The following is a 15,440-nucleotide window of genomic DNA, read 5'->3' as shown; positions in this document are numbered from 1 at the left end:
CGTAATTTGACCTCTGCTATTGTAGAGCAAGAATCATCAGCCTATGACTAGTTGACCGAGAGTCGTCCCTATGGCAAATATATATCAATAAACATTTCTGAGACAAGTGTTGTAAAAATTGGTTTATGGAGCGATTAAATATTGAAGTAATAGCCAAATTTTTGTTAATCCTTTCACTAAAGATTTTTATGCTAAATGTTGAAATTATAAAGATATGGTTTATTGAAAGCTAATTATTTGACAAGAGATTCTTTGTTATAATTTTTTCCGTTACACTTGTTACATTATTTAGTTGATTGACATGTGTCCCATGCAATAATAAATAAGAATTTGAGTTTTAAAATATCTCTTAGTTTGGACCAAAGCTATACCCAGTTTGAAAATCCTTACTTGTATAAAAAATAGTGAGTTCATCCAAATAGTTTAAATAGTTAGTATGTGTATGTATTTGTGAAAGTATATTAGTGTGTATTGTAATGTGTTTGTATGTGTAAAAATAACATATTTCAAAATAGCTTAAGAAGTGAGTATATTTTTGTGTCTATGAGTGTTTTAGTGTGTAAAATTATGTGTATCTATGAGAAAATGTGTTTATGTGTGTGAAATTTTTTTTTTTTTGTATGTAAAAATGTATTTGAGAGAGTTTATGTATCAAAATCTATTAATTAATATATTGGGTCATATTTGGGTCATGGGTTTGAGATGACCCAATATGACCCAACCCAAAATTAACCCACTCTAAGGTTGGGCGGGTTGGGTATAATCCATTTAAATGAAAACCCAACATTAACCCGCCCAAAATCCGCCCAACCCGCCCAATTGCCAGGTATAATACGAATTATGGAGAAAGAATGGCAGAAATATTTAATAGCATTTCTTTAGAATTTACATACGGAAAATGTTAATTACTTTCTAAAAGTTATTACTCTGCACTCCTCTCATCACTTTTTCCCTCTTCGAGATTTGTTATTTCATAGGTGAAAAAAAGTTACTCTTCAAGATTTGTCGTTTCATAGGTGAAAAAAAGTTAAAACAGAAGTATGATGATTAACAAATTTTTGGAATGCCATTGACATCGCCCTTTACATATATCGTGTAACATGGTGGTCTCAAGCTCAATTCGTTCAAAAGAAGAGGATCCGATTATGCTATTAGACTATTCAATTTGATTTTACTAGAAGAGGAACCATTTCAGCATAGTTTGCAAAATTTGTCCTCAAACTACCAGGCTGGGGATTTCCAACTCCACTCTCTCTAAATTCTCAATATTACATAAACTCTTTTCCACTTTGATTGTATGAACAAAATGATCTCTTGCCAAAGTTTTTGCTAACATCTCATATAGGTAAGGATTACAAAGAAGCAAATTTTAGCAAAACATTTTACGAATGCTGCTTTGTGCTGAAAACATACTCCCATTAGAGTCCATCTACAGGAAGCGACTCAGAATCACGACATTTTTAAACGATAGATACAAGTACGAAATCCGTAATTGCAATCTTATTTCTAGTAGTGCGCAATCTTGATCTTTTGATCGTATTACTTTACCCCATTTAATGTTCTATTGATCATAATAAACTCAGGAAAAAAAATTATCATAAGTACAATGTCACTCCTCACAAACAACCAATAGTTGTCATGGCTCATCTAGCTACATAAACGACCAAACAAGATATCCAAACAAGGTACATCAAAGATAATTTCAAACTTAATTATCTTATTCATTTTCCTTTGAGAAGGAAAACAAAAATGAAATTTTGACACCTCACATTTTCAACCCCTCAAACATCTCTATCCCTTGAACACTCAATAGGAGGAGTAGGGTATCTTGCCTTGTCACTGCAATAGTTGTAAATGGTGAATTTCCCTCGGACCCATCTCAGCCTCCTGTATTGCTCCCCATCCAGATCTTTGAAGGCTGGCTGATCCCACCATTTGAGGCCTCTTGTGCTGCAAACCTGGACTTCTTGTGGTGTTGATGCTACACAGCCATCAATGTGGAAGGATGTGTATGATGCAATAAATGGGGCATTGGCCCAATTGGTTTTCTCCAATCCACCTCTTGTTGCCCAATCATCAGCCTCCCAAAGACTTGAGTACAGCTTCATTGGTTGATTGAATGGGTATTTTACTCCCAAATCTTTGCTATTTTTAAACACCCTTATAGGCGAGTTATCAACAAAGAACCTGCAAAAATTACACCAAGATTAATCTAATTCACACATGCTGGATGATGTTTGAATTCATGCATTACCACTCATTTTGCTATCTTAGAATGTGGTGTGTTTGGACAAACAAAATTTGAAGTAAAATAATTTACTTCACAAATTTCAATCACTCTTTTATCTTTCCAATCAACTTTTTATCTCATATACATCACATCACAAAAAATGCTATCAATAATTTAATTTATATGCATTATCCCACTGCTTGAGCGTTCAATAATAATAGTATCCTGTACTTGAACTGGTGGCTCACATTTTCCATGATCGTCATAACTTATATTCCATTATACCATGAAAAAAAAAGAACTTTGGAAAAGAAATTATACCAACCTACTAAGTATATCTTGCATTTATCATCACAAATATTTGTTCATAGTTAAATGAACATAGTGATGAAGATGGCACTTAATAAATAATCAATTAATTATTCACTTGACTTAGACGTTAACAAAGTAATCATGAGATTCCTAATTCAATTTTCAAATCTTCCTGACTTTTTCCCTTCCTTTTTGAAAGGTTTTTTTTTTTTTTTTGGGGACAAAACCATTTTTACCGACAGAGAAACTTTGCAGATGGTGGGGAACTTACGTTAACATATCCATGTTCCATATGATACCATAGTCGTGGAAACCTTTGGTAGGGTCAAACCAAAGATAGATCCTTTGCTCCCTGTCCCCTTTACCTCCTGTGAACACATTTGTCTGTAATATGTAGGGCTGCCCTGTTCTGTTTCCCAAGAACTCAAAATCTATCTCATCATGTTCATTAGTCTGTGATGACAGCTGAAACAATAATATATACAACCACATAACCATTAGGCATCATCTATATTTGGTCTTCTTCATTAATTCTTTATTGCTCCTCCTATCAAATTAGCTGTTTCTTGATTTGTGAAGAATCATGTGAAAAATAGCTTTTCTTTTTGGTACTTTATTGTGTACTCTTCTTTTTTTTTTTGGTGGTAAAATGTAACAAAGAGGGCATGTTCACTTACATAGAATGCTGTTACAACACCAGCTGAATCCCCTCCCACCAATTTCATCCTCATGCTGAAATGCCCAAACAGATACGAATTTTTTGATTGAAATCCAGTACCTTTAAAGAGGAAAAGAAATGGTAAATAAAGAGCTATCTCATAGAACTTACTCTGATGCATATATTTTCTCATTTTAACTTGCAAAGCCATTAAGGGAAGGGGCCTCTGGTAACCTCCCAGATATCAGGAACAAGTAGCTTTCGGTAGCTGACAATTTCGTCACAAAGCACAAATTCATGCTTTCACTTTTACGCCAAACAGGATTTGAAGATGGAATTTGACAATTTTGTCACAACTTAAATCCATGATAGTATATGTTTAGATGATACTCAACAGTCCGCACTAGCTTCAACATTGTAATTGTGAGTAAATTACTGTAAATGCTTTATTAAACATGGATCCCCAAAAAGAAAACAAAGCTAAAAAAAAGAAAAAGAAAAAAGGAAGCCCCAACAGTAAATGGCTAATAAACTTAGCTCAAGAGTTCTAGTAACAATCTGAAACAGTAACTTAGTTTAAGGTACTAGGAAGAAGCTTTGAAAGCAGAATACTCAGATCTCTTTTTTATTTTGGATCGAATTGAACTACGAATTACAAATGCAAGATTATCTAGTCTAAAGTACTCCAAGCCAGTGACAGATTCTTGATCATTATACTTACAATCGGAAGGAATGAGACAGACTAAGTAGCACGATATCATAATCTAGAACTCTTAAGAGTGGAATACATGAAATGGCAGAGATAAAAAAAGTTGCACATTGCCAATGAAGCAACAAAAAGGGATTTTTGTTGGCTCCAAAAACCACTCAAATGTGTGAATATTGAAAGAAATGGAATGCAAAATGAGAAGGGCATACCTGAGATCTTATCCAGTACAAGGTCAACAGAGCTACCTCCTTTTATGTACTTGATATGGTCAGCAGACCAAGATGGCACATAATTTCTCTGAAATGGCACATCCACTGGCTTCCTGGGCTGAGCACCAACGGCTAATATGGACAGATTTAACAAGATTGTGCCAATGAGGTAGAGCTTCTTAAGATCCATCATACTTTCTGCTGCTACTATTCTTGATCTCTAGTGCATAGGAGAAGAAAAATAAAATTAATATTAGGTACTGGAAACTAAAGAGAAATGGTAGTCAAATGGCAAGACTCCTGAGATGTGAAGAAGTGAGGAAGAGGGCCTTTGCATGTGGATTATATAGATTTATAGGCAGTAAAATAATGTTGTCATGTGGGGGGATGGAAATTTGTAGCGACCAAAAGTTGTTGGAAGTGGACTTATCCCTAGATTTGGGGTAGCACAATCACTCCGGGCGGAATCACCTTTTTAGTAAAGTTAAGGTGTGGGTATTGTTGATGTTTGTTTGGATAGTGTATTATTTGAAATATTATTTGGAATAATTACTGTAGCACTTTTTGTGATATGATGTATGTGAGATAAAAAGGTGATTGGGAATATAAAAAGGTAGATTGGGAAATGTGTTTGTGATGCAAGCGAAATATTATTTGGAATAATTTGGTATCCAAACACTGTACTATTGGAAACCAAGACAATTTTCTTGCAAAATGCTACTAAAAGCTAAAAGTATTGACTAATAGCATCACATTGAAAAAACTTACATAAATAGTTCATATCTCTTTGAAATTTTTGAAATATTCCAATAAAAAGTTTTGAAAAAAACTTAAATGTCCTAGTGCAGAAAGATAAGTTCTCGTTTCCATTCCAATTTTTTTTAAAAAAAAAGTTTGTAAAAAAATGTCATATAAAAATCTGATGTATATAAGATAAAAAGATGATTAGTAAATGTGTTAATTTGAAAATTTTTTTTTCCAAAACTCACAATGCAAATGGGCTCTAAATTGTTAGAATTTAAATAAAAAACATAAAGTCATATAACATCATATTTTACATTCCTCTATCCTTAAAACTAAAAGTTTTTGAATGTCATGATGTAAACCCAATAGTTCATTGGAGTGCATGAGCTGCTCGTAACATTAATTGAGGTTGCCGAGGTAGTTTTGAATTTTTGATTAACAAGATTTCTTGCTTGTATTATAAATATAATTTTCAATCGTCTTTTTTATTTTCCATGCATTATATCACAAAACGTACCATAGTATTATTTTCAAATAATCTCCTGTCCATATAGATCTTGAAATCTCACCCTAATATAATGTGCCAAAACCAAAGGTGAGAAATTGTATAATCCATCGTAGTACTACTAATTAGTAAACTTTATACTCCCTCCGTCCCACTTTGATAGTCCTGTATTCTTTTTTCATCTGTTCCAAATTGTAGTCCACTTTCCAATTGAAGAATGTAGTTGTATTTTAATTTTCCTAAAATACCCTATTTCAATGTAAGTAGTTGTTACTATAAAACTACCACATTTCATGAGAGTTGATTCTTTTTTTACCATCAATTCAAGTTCCCATAAAGTTGTACCATATTTAATGTGAGGATATTTTAGAAAAATAGCAATCTAAATTTACTTTTCCAACAAAGTTAATTACTTTTTCTTAAACTGTGTGAAAAAAAAAACAGGACTGTCAAAGTGGGACGGAGGGAGTATCACATAGGAATTTTGAAAAAAAAAAAATGTACTGTTGTCTGCTGGTAAAATGTACTGTGTCTTCTACGGGTATAGAATCATGTCTACACCTGTTTATCTCATATTGGTCCATGTAGTGGAAAAGAACAACTGACTGGCGCAAGCCGCGTCCAATTCCAGCTCCAACATAACATCAATTTGCTCGCATTTCGGTGCTTTTTGTGGCCAATTGGTACTGCAGTTTTCTCTGTTGTCTGCTGGTGCCAATTGGGGAGCAATTAGCGGAGGCATCCACATGCACTTGATCTTCTTTTGGATTGAGAGAGAGAGAGGCTTCGTGGAAATTTTCAATTCAAATTCTTCAACTCGTAGCAGCCAGGCAACAGAGGACCAATGGCTCTTGGCAGTAAACTATTGGCAGCTTTCACCCAACCCCTCGACGGACCAGGGCAGGGATACTTCATTCATTTTTGTAGTAAAATTCTTTCGGACACGTAATCCACAGCCATGTTCTTTATACAGATTCATTTTCTGGGTACATCATTCAATGCAGCAACGCGTCTGTCCAACATCATTATGTCACAACTTTTACAACTTTCGAGTCAGAACATAATGTACTAGTCTTGGAATAAATCTTGGATTGTTATTTAAAAAAAAAAAAAAACTTCCGCATCCCAAAAAAATTATTGATTGCCGTATTTCAAAATTCTGAACTTCTTGAGAATAGTGATTTGATGATGTTAATGAATTTATATTTAGAATTGCACTCAAATATTCATATTCAAATTTGATATGAAATATAGATAATGGTGGAAATGATATTGAAAAAAGAGATCACAAATCATATTTATGTGAAATCAACGCTAGGCAGTGAACTAGATCGGATACTGAGCCGATTCGCGATCTTACTGATCAAATCAACCGATTCGTTTCGATTTTGAAAATATTGACTTAAATTTTGATATGATGACAAACATTTTAAAATATCTCAAATTAAAAAGTATGACAATTTCAATAAAAGTAAAAGAGTAGCGTTGATATTAAATTCTTGTATTATTCATTTCAAAAAAAAATTACATGTTAGTGATATTAGAACTACAGGCGTTATTTGAGCAGAAGGATGCTTTTGAATATTTGTTTTGTGAACCAAAATTTTGGGCCTTTAAATGCTAGAAACAGTTGCCTTCCAAAGGCAATTGTCCTGCCTTGATGCGACATTTTCTGATTCTCTCTCGTTAAAATACTTCACTTATTACATTCCAAGATCTATATATAGGCTCTTCTAGACTGAAGAGATTCTAGTCAGCCTTGGAAAAATGAGAAGAAAAAGTGAAGCAGAATGGACAATGGGATACTCGCTTTACTTTCATCTTTCTTTACATTTGTCTAGAAGTCCGACCCTCTTTCTCTTTTTCTAAAATGGGAAAGGGATCGGCAAGCAAATTGTGCGAATTAGATCTAAACTACATTAAACGTTAATATGCTCTTTTGGGGGGTCACTGGTTAGGCTGCCAGATTTCTACTTCTGGATAGGGTAGAATTAGATGAGCAAATATTTGATTCGTTCCAACAAAATCGCTAGGCAAGACTATTAATAAAAAGTTACAAATCACGCTTTCTACTTTGATATCAAAAGAAAATTGCTTTTTTTTTTTTTTGACAACTGCACATGTAGTCATTAACATGAAGTGACACATTACTAAGATTTTGATTAAGGGAAGCAACTGGTCATGATTCAATAACAGATCAATTTTTGTCCTTCACTTGGCCGAAAATTTGAGCTGTTCACAGGCTACAACAGATCCAAGGACTGGGATTGCTTCTCTTGATTCTTTGATTATCTATCATTATTGTAACTCACCAAACAAACTGCAAAGAAAGGCTCTCCTATTTCCATTTCAAGACTAATCGTAAATTCATGCCTTCCTAATCAAAACATACCTCTCAATTAGGTGTAATGGCGTCAAGTCTGGTCAGCTTGTTTCCATTATTATGCTTTCCTGCATGTGGCTTCCTTTAATATTTTTGAGCTGTTCTCTCTTCACAGGGAGAAGTGCCTGCACCTAAAGCCTTAACACGACTCTCCATGTTCTATTGTCTGGTCTTGAGAAAACAGAGCGGTTGGTGTACTCACTCGAGCAGCATCTGGAATTTCATTCACCCTTTCAATAAATGAAGCATACCCTATCCGTGATCTGCTGTCTTCAATTTTGCACCCCACTCTTGACTAAAAATGAAGTCCCAGTTGTCCAAACCGTTTAACTGATTCTCCTTTCCTCCTGTCTTCAAAGAAAGTAGGAGACATTCAGCAGTCTCAGATAAAAGAAGGTAGTAACATGAGGTAATACACTAGTAGTAAAACGAAATTGTTAGCTTTTGATGCCAAGAATTAATGTTGCTTCTCAATAGCTAGGAGTAATACGCAACAGCTCCACACTATTGCAGCATAAATTTACTCACTCCAAGTAGATTAAGCTCACGTCCATATCAAGTAGATTGCAAGCATCGCTCTGTAAACTGTAAAGGCCATCCAATGCAAGCTGCATGCTTTTTACTCTCTTTTTTTTTTTTTTTGGGTTTTGGTTGGGGTGGGGTGGGGGGGGGGGGGAAGGGGGGAGTTGGGTTGGTGGGCATGCACCACTCTTCACCTTATCACAGAAAAGCATGTCCACCACATGCAACTAGAATTCCTTCAATGCCATGGTACCATACGTATGACATGTTCAAGAAGCTGCAAGAGATAGACAAGGGATGTCAGAGCAGAAAGCAGGACAAACGGACACAAGTCTTGAACAGATAAAATAAATGCATCCTTCTTCAACATGTAGTTAAATGATCAATGAACTTGGTAGAGAACCAAATGTATCATCTGATTCTGCTGTTTTTCCAGGAAATTGTTGCTCATTCATGGAATACTGAATGGACCTTGATCACAGAGAACAATACACCATAAAGAGTGCACCAACCAGATAGCTATTGTGGCCCAAAGCAACAAGAGAAAATGAATAATTTACCATTCAAAGTCAGATCAACAACCTAAGTAGGTGAATGAATATAACCCAGTGAACAAAACCCATAGCCCGGAAGTTAGGAACTGGGGTCCTTAAACTCGTCATAGTAGTTGTGCTATTAACCCAAATTTCTGAGACCTCATAACAATTCCAACTGTTGTATTTATGTCTGGCAAACCCAATGTTATACCATCTTTGCATCAACCAATACCTCAGAAATTACATACATAAAGAAGACGCCATGCTGTGTATTTGTACTCAAATACTGTATTATAGATCCAGCATGAATTAGTCAAACACCGTAAAATTTTACAGATCATACACATAGGAATATAAGAGATGGAACAATTGGGAAAACTCTGATCTTTCTTGTTATCAGTACGATATTGAATGAAGTCATAACAGTGGCAGCAAGAATCCATGAACTGTAATCTTGCATTGGGAGTTATAGCAGGGCTATAATTGAACCTTTATAAGATGCGGCGAAGTCGTCATTAATACTTAATTTTGCATTGTCCATGAGTTAATGGCATAGTATTTAGATGTGAAACTAGAACATTGTGATATTACTTTTCCCAGGAGCTATGAACTATAGATAAAAATTAAGTACCTCTATCCTGGATTAAAGTGATGTCATTTGTATACATTAGAAAGCAAAGAAAAGATCTTGAATCAGTGGCCGCGACCAGCTTTAACAGAACAATTTGCATCTACTGAAAATGCTGAAAAGCATGCAACCCGCAATGTGGGATTAGGCTAGCTGGTATTACAAGAAATTCAGTATCCATTTCTCATATTTAATCTAGCTAAAATTAGCTGAGTAAAGAAAATTGTATCCTTAGGTAGTTCGAGTGATACAAATTGTTGACTCACGTCTTGAGAACAAGTCTGCATCCTTGCACTTCATTATATTACCAAGTGGGAAAAAAATTGTCAAAACCATTGGTCATCAGTAACACTGACAGTGGCACTAAATCATGGAAAAAGATTGAATAGTAAAAAAACACGAGTAGTTTTCTTGCCTATTGATTCTTTATAGTCACAAACTTCTTTTAAGTCCAGTGGTTAGCAAACAAGTATTCAAGATCCCAAACTGCCAGCAGAATTGGATGCTGTTTTCCTTTAGGATATAACAATAATCTCATAGAACAATATTAGCCAAAAAATGTCCAGAGAGTACAGCCAAATTTCTACTAACCATCTTCATTGACGTTTGAAAAAAAAAATAATCCAGACTTACCCCATGTAGAATGTGTCCAAAACTATGACTTTCATACTCTGTGGTGTCAATGAAACAATTTGGTCTTAGATAAGCAGTCATGATTCATGTAACTTCAGACTTTAAGGATGTGCAATGACCTAATTGATCAATCTGTATCAAAATCAAACCAGTTGATGCAAACTAGAGAGACACCCAAGAAGCAAAACCTCCCTGCATTGGTAAATTATGATCGAAGTGAGCCAGCTAGTCAAGCAATACTGCAGGAAGGAAACGTCTGGAGGGCGCCCCGGGGGGGGGGGGGTCAGAGGAAGAGATGATATACCTATAGAAGTTTGAGAAATGTAGTTCTACCCGAAGAATATATAAATTCCTTAAACCATCAGATTGTAGAATGCAATGGCATTGTACTTTCATGTGGCTCAGCCAACAGAAAAAGAGAACATCAATTTGACAATTTCCTGAACCCATAGTGTGTCTCGTTTTGTGGAAAATGTGTGCTCACAGTGTAGTACTGGGAACTTAGGTATCCATAAAAACCTCTATGTATTAGTTGTTTGCTCCTGTTTTCTGCCAGGAGGATAACTCTGCAATAATGGCTCTTTTCCCTGTCACAGAAAAAAAGTCACTTAAAAAAGTGGGAATTTTAAATTTCTATTATTAAACAGTAAAACAACCTAAAGTCACATCATTGGTTCAGCCGTGGTGGAAGAGGACCAGAGTACAAACATCAAGAAGCAAATAGAAATCATGTATCGTCAATTTCTACCAAACCATGCCAATAACTGTAACCCTCCCAAGACTGCTAGAAGCAGACCATGCTAGAGATTCTAAAAGCTTACTCCTGCTTATCAAAGAATTATCATTCAAATAAGCAGAACATATGGTACAGTTCCTACATAGAAAGTTAAAGACTAGCTCATTACCTGTTCATTGGAACCAAAAAAGATCTACAGGCCTAGACAGGCTACAGCAGGAAAAATCAGCTATGCACGACACAAGGATATAGCAGTTAACCCCAGATCTTTATGTGTGGCTGATAATTTGAACCTTTGACATGTATTTTATCCTTATACTTCTCTACGAGATTCCACAGAAGATGTGCTATGTACCATCTGGAAATGATTTCTGCACTGCACATGCTGATTGCAAAGATAAAATCAGGAAATTGTCTAAAATCATATACATACATCAATTGAAACAGTTAAATTATTCAACTACATTTACTGCAATAAGGTTTCAGAGAGAACGTTGACTGCAATAATTAGTGAATAAGATATATATAAACATAAAAAATTAGCCCACTGGAAGCATCCAGCGTATGAGTTAAGTACTTGGAAATGTACATTAAGGGAGGCAGAAATATTCCTCAATCTAGTAAAGAGCAAGGAGCTAAGACAACACAGGAACAATACATCAACAACTAAGAAAGCTATCATTCGATTATGAGAACAGAATATGAGACAAGGTAAACTCACTTTCATATGAAAGAACTGTACCTGCTACTGGGCCCAACTCCTCAAATATGATATTCCTTTCTTTGTTTTCACTCTTCTTTCAAACATTTTCATAATCTCTTCAACTTCCAATGAAATCCATATTTTGAAGTTAACTATTGGTCAATTTGCCAAATTGGACATCAAGCTGCATCTTTAATTAAGTGCTCTTCCTCTTGTAAAACTTTTCCAACCACCTTTGGGCATCAACCCTTTTCCCTGGTTTTGCAAGAGCTGGACTGATACAAGAGATTGTGGTTTCACTTGGAGTAAAACCTTTGTCGTTCATCTCCTTAAATAACCTTCTCGCCTCAGCCTGGTAGGCTAATTTCTGTGACCTCTCAACCTCTGCTTGATTTGATAGCTCACACCACCCAGTTATAAGTATGTCATAAGTTGAAGAATTAGGTTGTACTCCTCTGTGTTCTATTTCATTCATAAGCTCACTAGCCTGCTTCATCTTTCCCAACTTGGCAAACCCATGCATGAGTACATTATAAGTGCCAACTCGAGGAACAAAACCTTTAGTTATCATCTCACAGTAAATCTTTATCGACTCCCTTTTATTCCCTGCCTTCCCATAGCCAGAAATCAAAATTTCATAAGTATTAGCATTCATGATAAACCCATCCTTCCTCATTTTTTGAAGTAGCTCAGACGCTTCATCCATCAATCCAGCAGTTGATAGACCCTCTAAAAGAGCATTATATGTTGCAATATTTGGGGCAACTCCTTCAACCTGCATTTGGGTAAATGTCACAAAAGCCTTCTGTATATGTGTGCTTTTACAATATCCACGTATCAGGGCATTGTATGTGATAGTATCAGCTGAGAAACCTTTTTCTTTCATATCTTTTATTACTGATTTTGCTTTTCTAGTCATCCCTAGCCTGCATAAGATTGTTATAAGAGTGTTGTAAACTGAAACATTCAGCTTAAGTCCCATATCAACAAGCTGGCTATGGATTTGCAGGATTGCCTCAGCCCTTTCACACTTTGAAGCAGCATCAACCACAGATCTATAAGTAGTTAATGTGGGAGTAAACCCCAGAACAATCACTTCATTCAACAGATCCATTGATTTACCAACTTCACCCACCTCACAAAGCCCTTTAACAATAACATTACAAGTGACTGAATTAGGCATGACCCCACAACTTATCATTTCCTTCCAGATTTCAAGAGCTTTTTCCAGCTTTCCCTCTCGGCAGTAGGCACTAATCATGGTGTTATATGTTGCAATATTGGGAAACAAGCCAAATTGTCTCATACCCTCATAAACATTTTGCATTTCATATTGGCCAAGTCCCAATAGTCCATTGACCAATACATTGTATGCAGTCACATCAAATCCTAAATTTTGTTCTGCCATCTCCTGCGCTATTCCTAGTGCTACTGACTCCCTCCCTGCTTTGAAAAGTCCATCCATGAGAGATGTGTAGTTGACATGGTCAGGTAAAAATCCACTGGACACTTTGTGCCTGAATAGTGCCTCAGCCTCGTCTGCCTTTCCTTCTCTTTTCATATTATTAACCAATATGTCTAATATGAAACAATTCTCCTTGATCCCTCTCAATTTCATCTTCTCATAAAGACCATAAGCAATTTCTCTCTTACCAGCCTTGAAATAGCCGTCTATGAGGATGCCATAAGTAAAAACATTAGGCATGATATTCATGCTGACCATTTTCTTCATAAGATTTGATGCTGCATCAAGCATTCCCTCTTTGACATAGCCATTAATCACTAAAGATAATGTGACAATATTTGGAAGAACATTTTTATGCACCATCTCTTCCAGCAAAGATTCCGCACCCTCAATATCACCTAATTTGCAGCGCCCATCAAATAATGCAGTATAAGAAATATGATTGGGAACTATATTGGACTTCACAAGGATCTGAAACATATCTTCAGCCTCCTTATTCCTTCCTAGCTTGAAAAGCCCATCCATCAAAGTTGTAAACACCACCACATCAAAGGCAATACCACGAACTACCATTTGACTCTGTATACTATCTGCAGCTATGCCATTCCCAGCTTTAAATAAAGTATCCACAAGGATTGAATAAGTGACATGATTGGGATCTACTCCCACAATTTTCATCTCCTCAAAAAGTAATTTGGCTTCAGCAATTCTCCCAGCCTTACAAAGAGCACATATAACTGTACTATATGTAACTACATCAGGAAACAACCCTGCCATAATCAATTCCTCGTATATGGCAAGTACTTCTTCAACTCCATGCTGCTTACAGTACGTAGTAATCAATGTTGTATAGGTTATTAGATTTGGTTGAACGTCCAATCGTCTAACCAAAGATTCCTTATTTTCACCCTCATCACTGTTCTGTTGTTGCTTATTGTTATAAACGTTCACATCCTCATAAGAATGCAAGAGCTCATCCATGAGACTCTTGGCCCTATCAAAATCTCCTACTTTACAAAACCCATGAATTAAAATATTGTAACTCACAATATCAGGCAACACACCCTCTTCTCTCATTTTCTCAGTCAACCTAACAGCACCATTCATGTCACCAACTTTACAGTACCCATGAATCAAAGTATTAAAACCAACAATATCCCTATAAACATTACTACTACCACTAAACATTTGCATCACAAATTCAGCAGTTTCCAACAATCCCATTTCGCAAAACCCCTTAATCAGTATATTACAAGTAAAAGTATCAATCTTTACGCGCCTTTTAACCATGTCAGACACCAATCCAAGTCCCGCCTTCTGAAACCCATTTTTACAAAATCCCCAAATTACAGTATTATAACTAACAGTGTCACTCAAATTATAGTCTCTAAGCATGACCAAAGCTTCTTTAACCTTTCCAACTTTACAAAGAGAATGAATAACTATATTACGGGTGCCCACATTGGGGCTGACCCCAGAAGAGACCATTTCCGAGTAAAGAATCATCACCTGGTCGACCAAACCGGCATCATTGAAGTGAGCCAAGAGGCGGTTCCAAGAACGCATATCAGGAGTAAGATTGTGACTTCTCATGGCGGAGAAGGCGCCTATGGCCTTTGAGAGGCGGTGGCAGCGGAGGAAGAGGTGAATGAGCGTGCAGAAGAGTGAAGTGTGGAGGGATTTGACCTTAAGTGATTGTGATTGTTGCATAGGCGTTGAAGAGGATATTGAGGATAGGCCCATTTTGGTTTTGGGAAGCTGAGAGGAGAAGATCCGTTTCGTGCAGGTAAGGTGTTTGGTGAAATGCCTCAACGGTAGTTTTTGCATTGCGATTGCTGTAGCATTAGCATCATCTTTTAATGCCGTCTGGGTTCTTTAGGATTGTGAAAATACTTTGTATAGGATTGTGCACTGAACAGTGAGCACTGAGGTGGAGTTCCTCATCCCAGGCCCCTACTCAGTATTCACTACTCGAAAACGGTTCAGGAAGTTCTTCCGCCATAGGCAACTTTAGCTAGTTGGGGTTGGGGTGGTGAAGTAGGAGAAAGCCGGGTGAAAGTGCAAGGGCAAATTGCAAAATTAGACCCTAATTTTTTTTATTTTTCTTTCTGTGCCCTATAATGTTTTAGTGTGGTTTTAGTTAATTTTGGTTGATGCTAATTTGGCCTTCAAAAGTAGGTTAAAATCTCAATTTAACCCTCCAAATACTAAAAATTTAAACTTGGATATGAAAACAAAATAAATTGATTTTTTGGTAATAAAAAAGAACAAGTAATATATTTGGCCCTTTAGTTTAATTCCATCCAAATTCTAACATCTAATGACTCAACAAATCTGTAGGAATATGATTCATACTTTTGTGGTTTTATCTTCTTAAACTTTTCAATTTGTTTTTGCTTCCCTAAGAAAAATTTAAAACTTATAGATTTAACAGGCTATTTGAATTTCCACCTGCTTTGGAAGGTCA

At 36.0% G+C, this 15,440-nt stretch overlaps 2 protein-coding genes across 9 annotated transcripts; both read right to left on the bottom strand.

Moving 5' to 3' along the window:
• Positions 1-1,543: 1,543 nt before the first annotated feature.
• Positions 1,544-4,439, bottom strand: LOC113732865 (probable xyloglucan endotransglucosylase/hydrolase 1). The gene is made up of 4 exons (XM_027258879.2): positions 4,119-4,439; positions 3,220-3,320; positions 2,814-3,007; positions 1,544-2,187 (listed from the first exon to the last, which is right to left on the bottom strand). The coding sequence occupies exons 1-4, from the start codon at positions 4,309-4,311 to the stop codon at positions 1,782-1,784; spliced, it is 894 nt and encodes a 297-aa protein (XP_027114680.1). The 5' UTR covers positions 4,312-4,439; the 3' UTR covers positions 1,544-1,781.
• Positions 4,440-7,496: 3,057 nt separating this feature from the next.
• Positions 7,497-15,026, bottom strand: LOC113732864 (uncharacterized). 8 transcript variants are annotated; one of them, XM_072080887.1, is made up of 6 exons: positions 11,548-15,026; positions 10,975-11,190; positions 10,189-10,656; positions 10,070-10,107; positions 8,467-8,549; positions 7,497-8,101 (listed from the first exon to the last, which is right to left on the bottom strand). In XM_072080887.1, the coding sequence occupies exon 1, from the start codon at positions 14,798-14,800 to the stop codon at positions 11,705-11,707; it is 3,096 nt and encodes a 1,031-aa protein (XP_071936988.1). In that variant the 5' UTR covers positions 14,801-15,026; the 3' UTR covers positions 7,497-8,101; positions 8,467-8,549; positions 10,070-10,107; positions 10,189-10,656; positions 10,975-11,190; positions 11,548-11,704. The 8 variants fall into 8 exon arrangements, with proteins under 8 accessions (XP_071936988.1, XP_071936987.1, XP_071936984.1 ...); XM_072080886.1 differs by having other exon boundaries at positions 8,467-10,107; positions 10,189-10,261; positions 10,374-10,656; XM_072080883.1 differs by having other exon boundaries at positions 10,070-10,656.
• Between the last annotated feature and the right edge of the window lie 414 nt (positions 15,027-15,440).

This window comes from Coffea arabica, chromosome 2e, assembly GCF_036785885.1.
Source record: "Coffea arabica cultivar ET-39 chromosome 2e, Coffea Arabica ET-39 HiFi, whole genome shotgun sequence".
NCBI classification, from domain to species: Eukaryota; Viridiplantae; Streptophyta; class Magnoliopsida; order Gentianales; family Rubiaceae; genus Coffea; species Coffea arabica.
The sequence above is the reverse complement of the archived record's forward strand: the minus strand, read 5'-3'. Positions and strand labels throughout refer to the sequence as shown.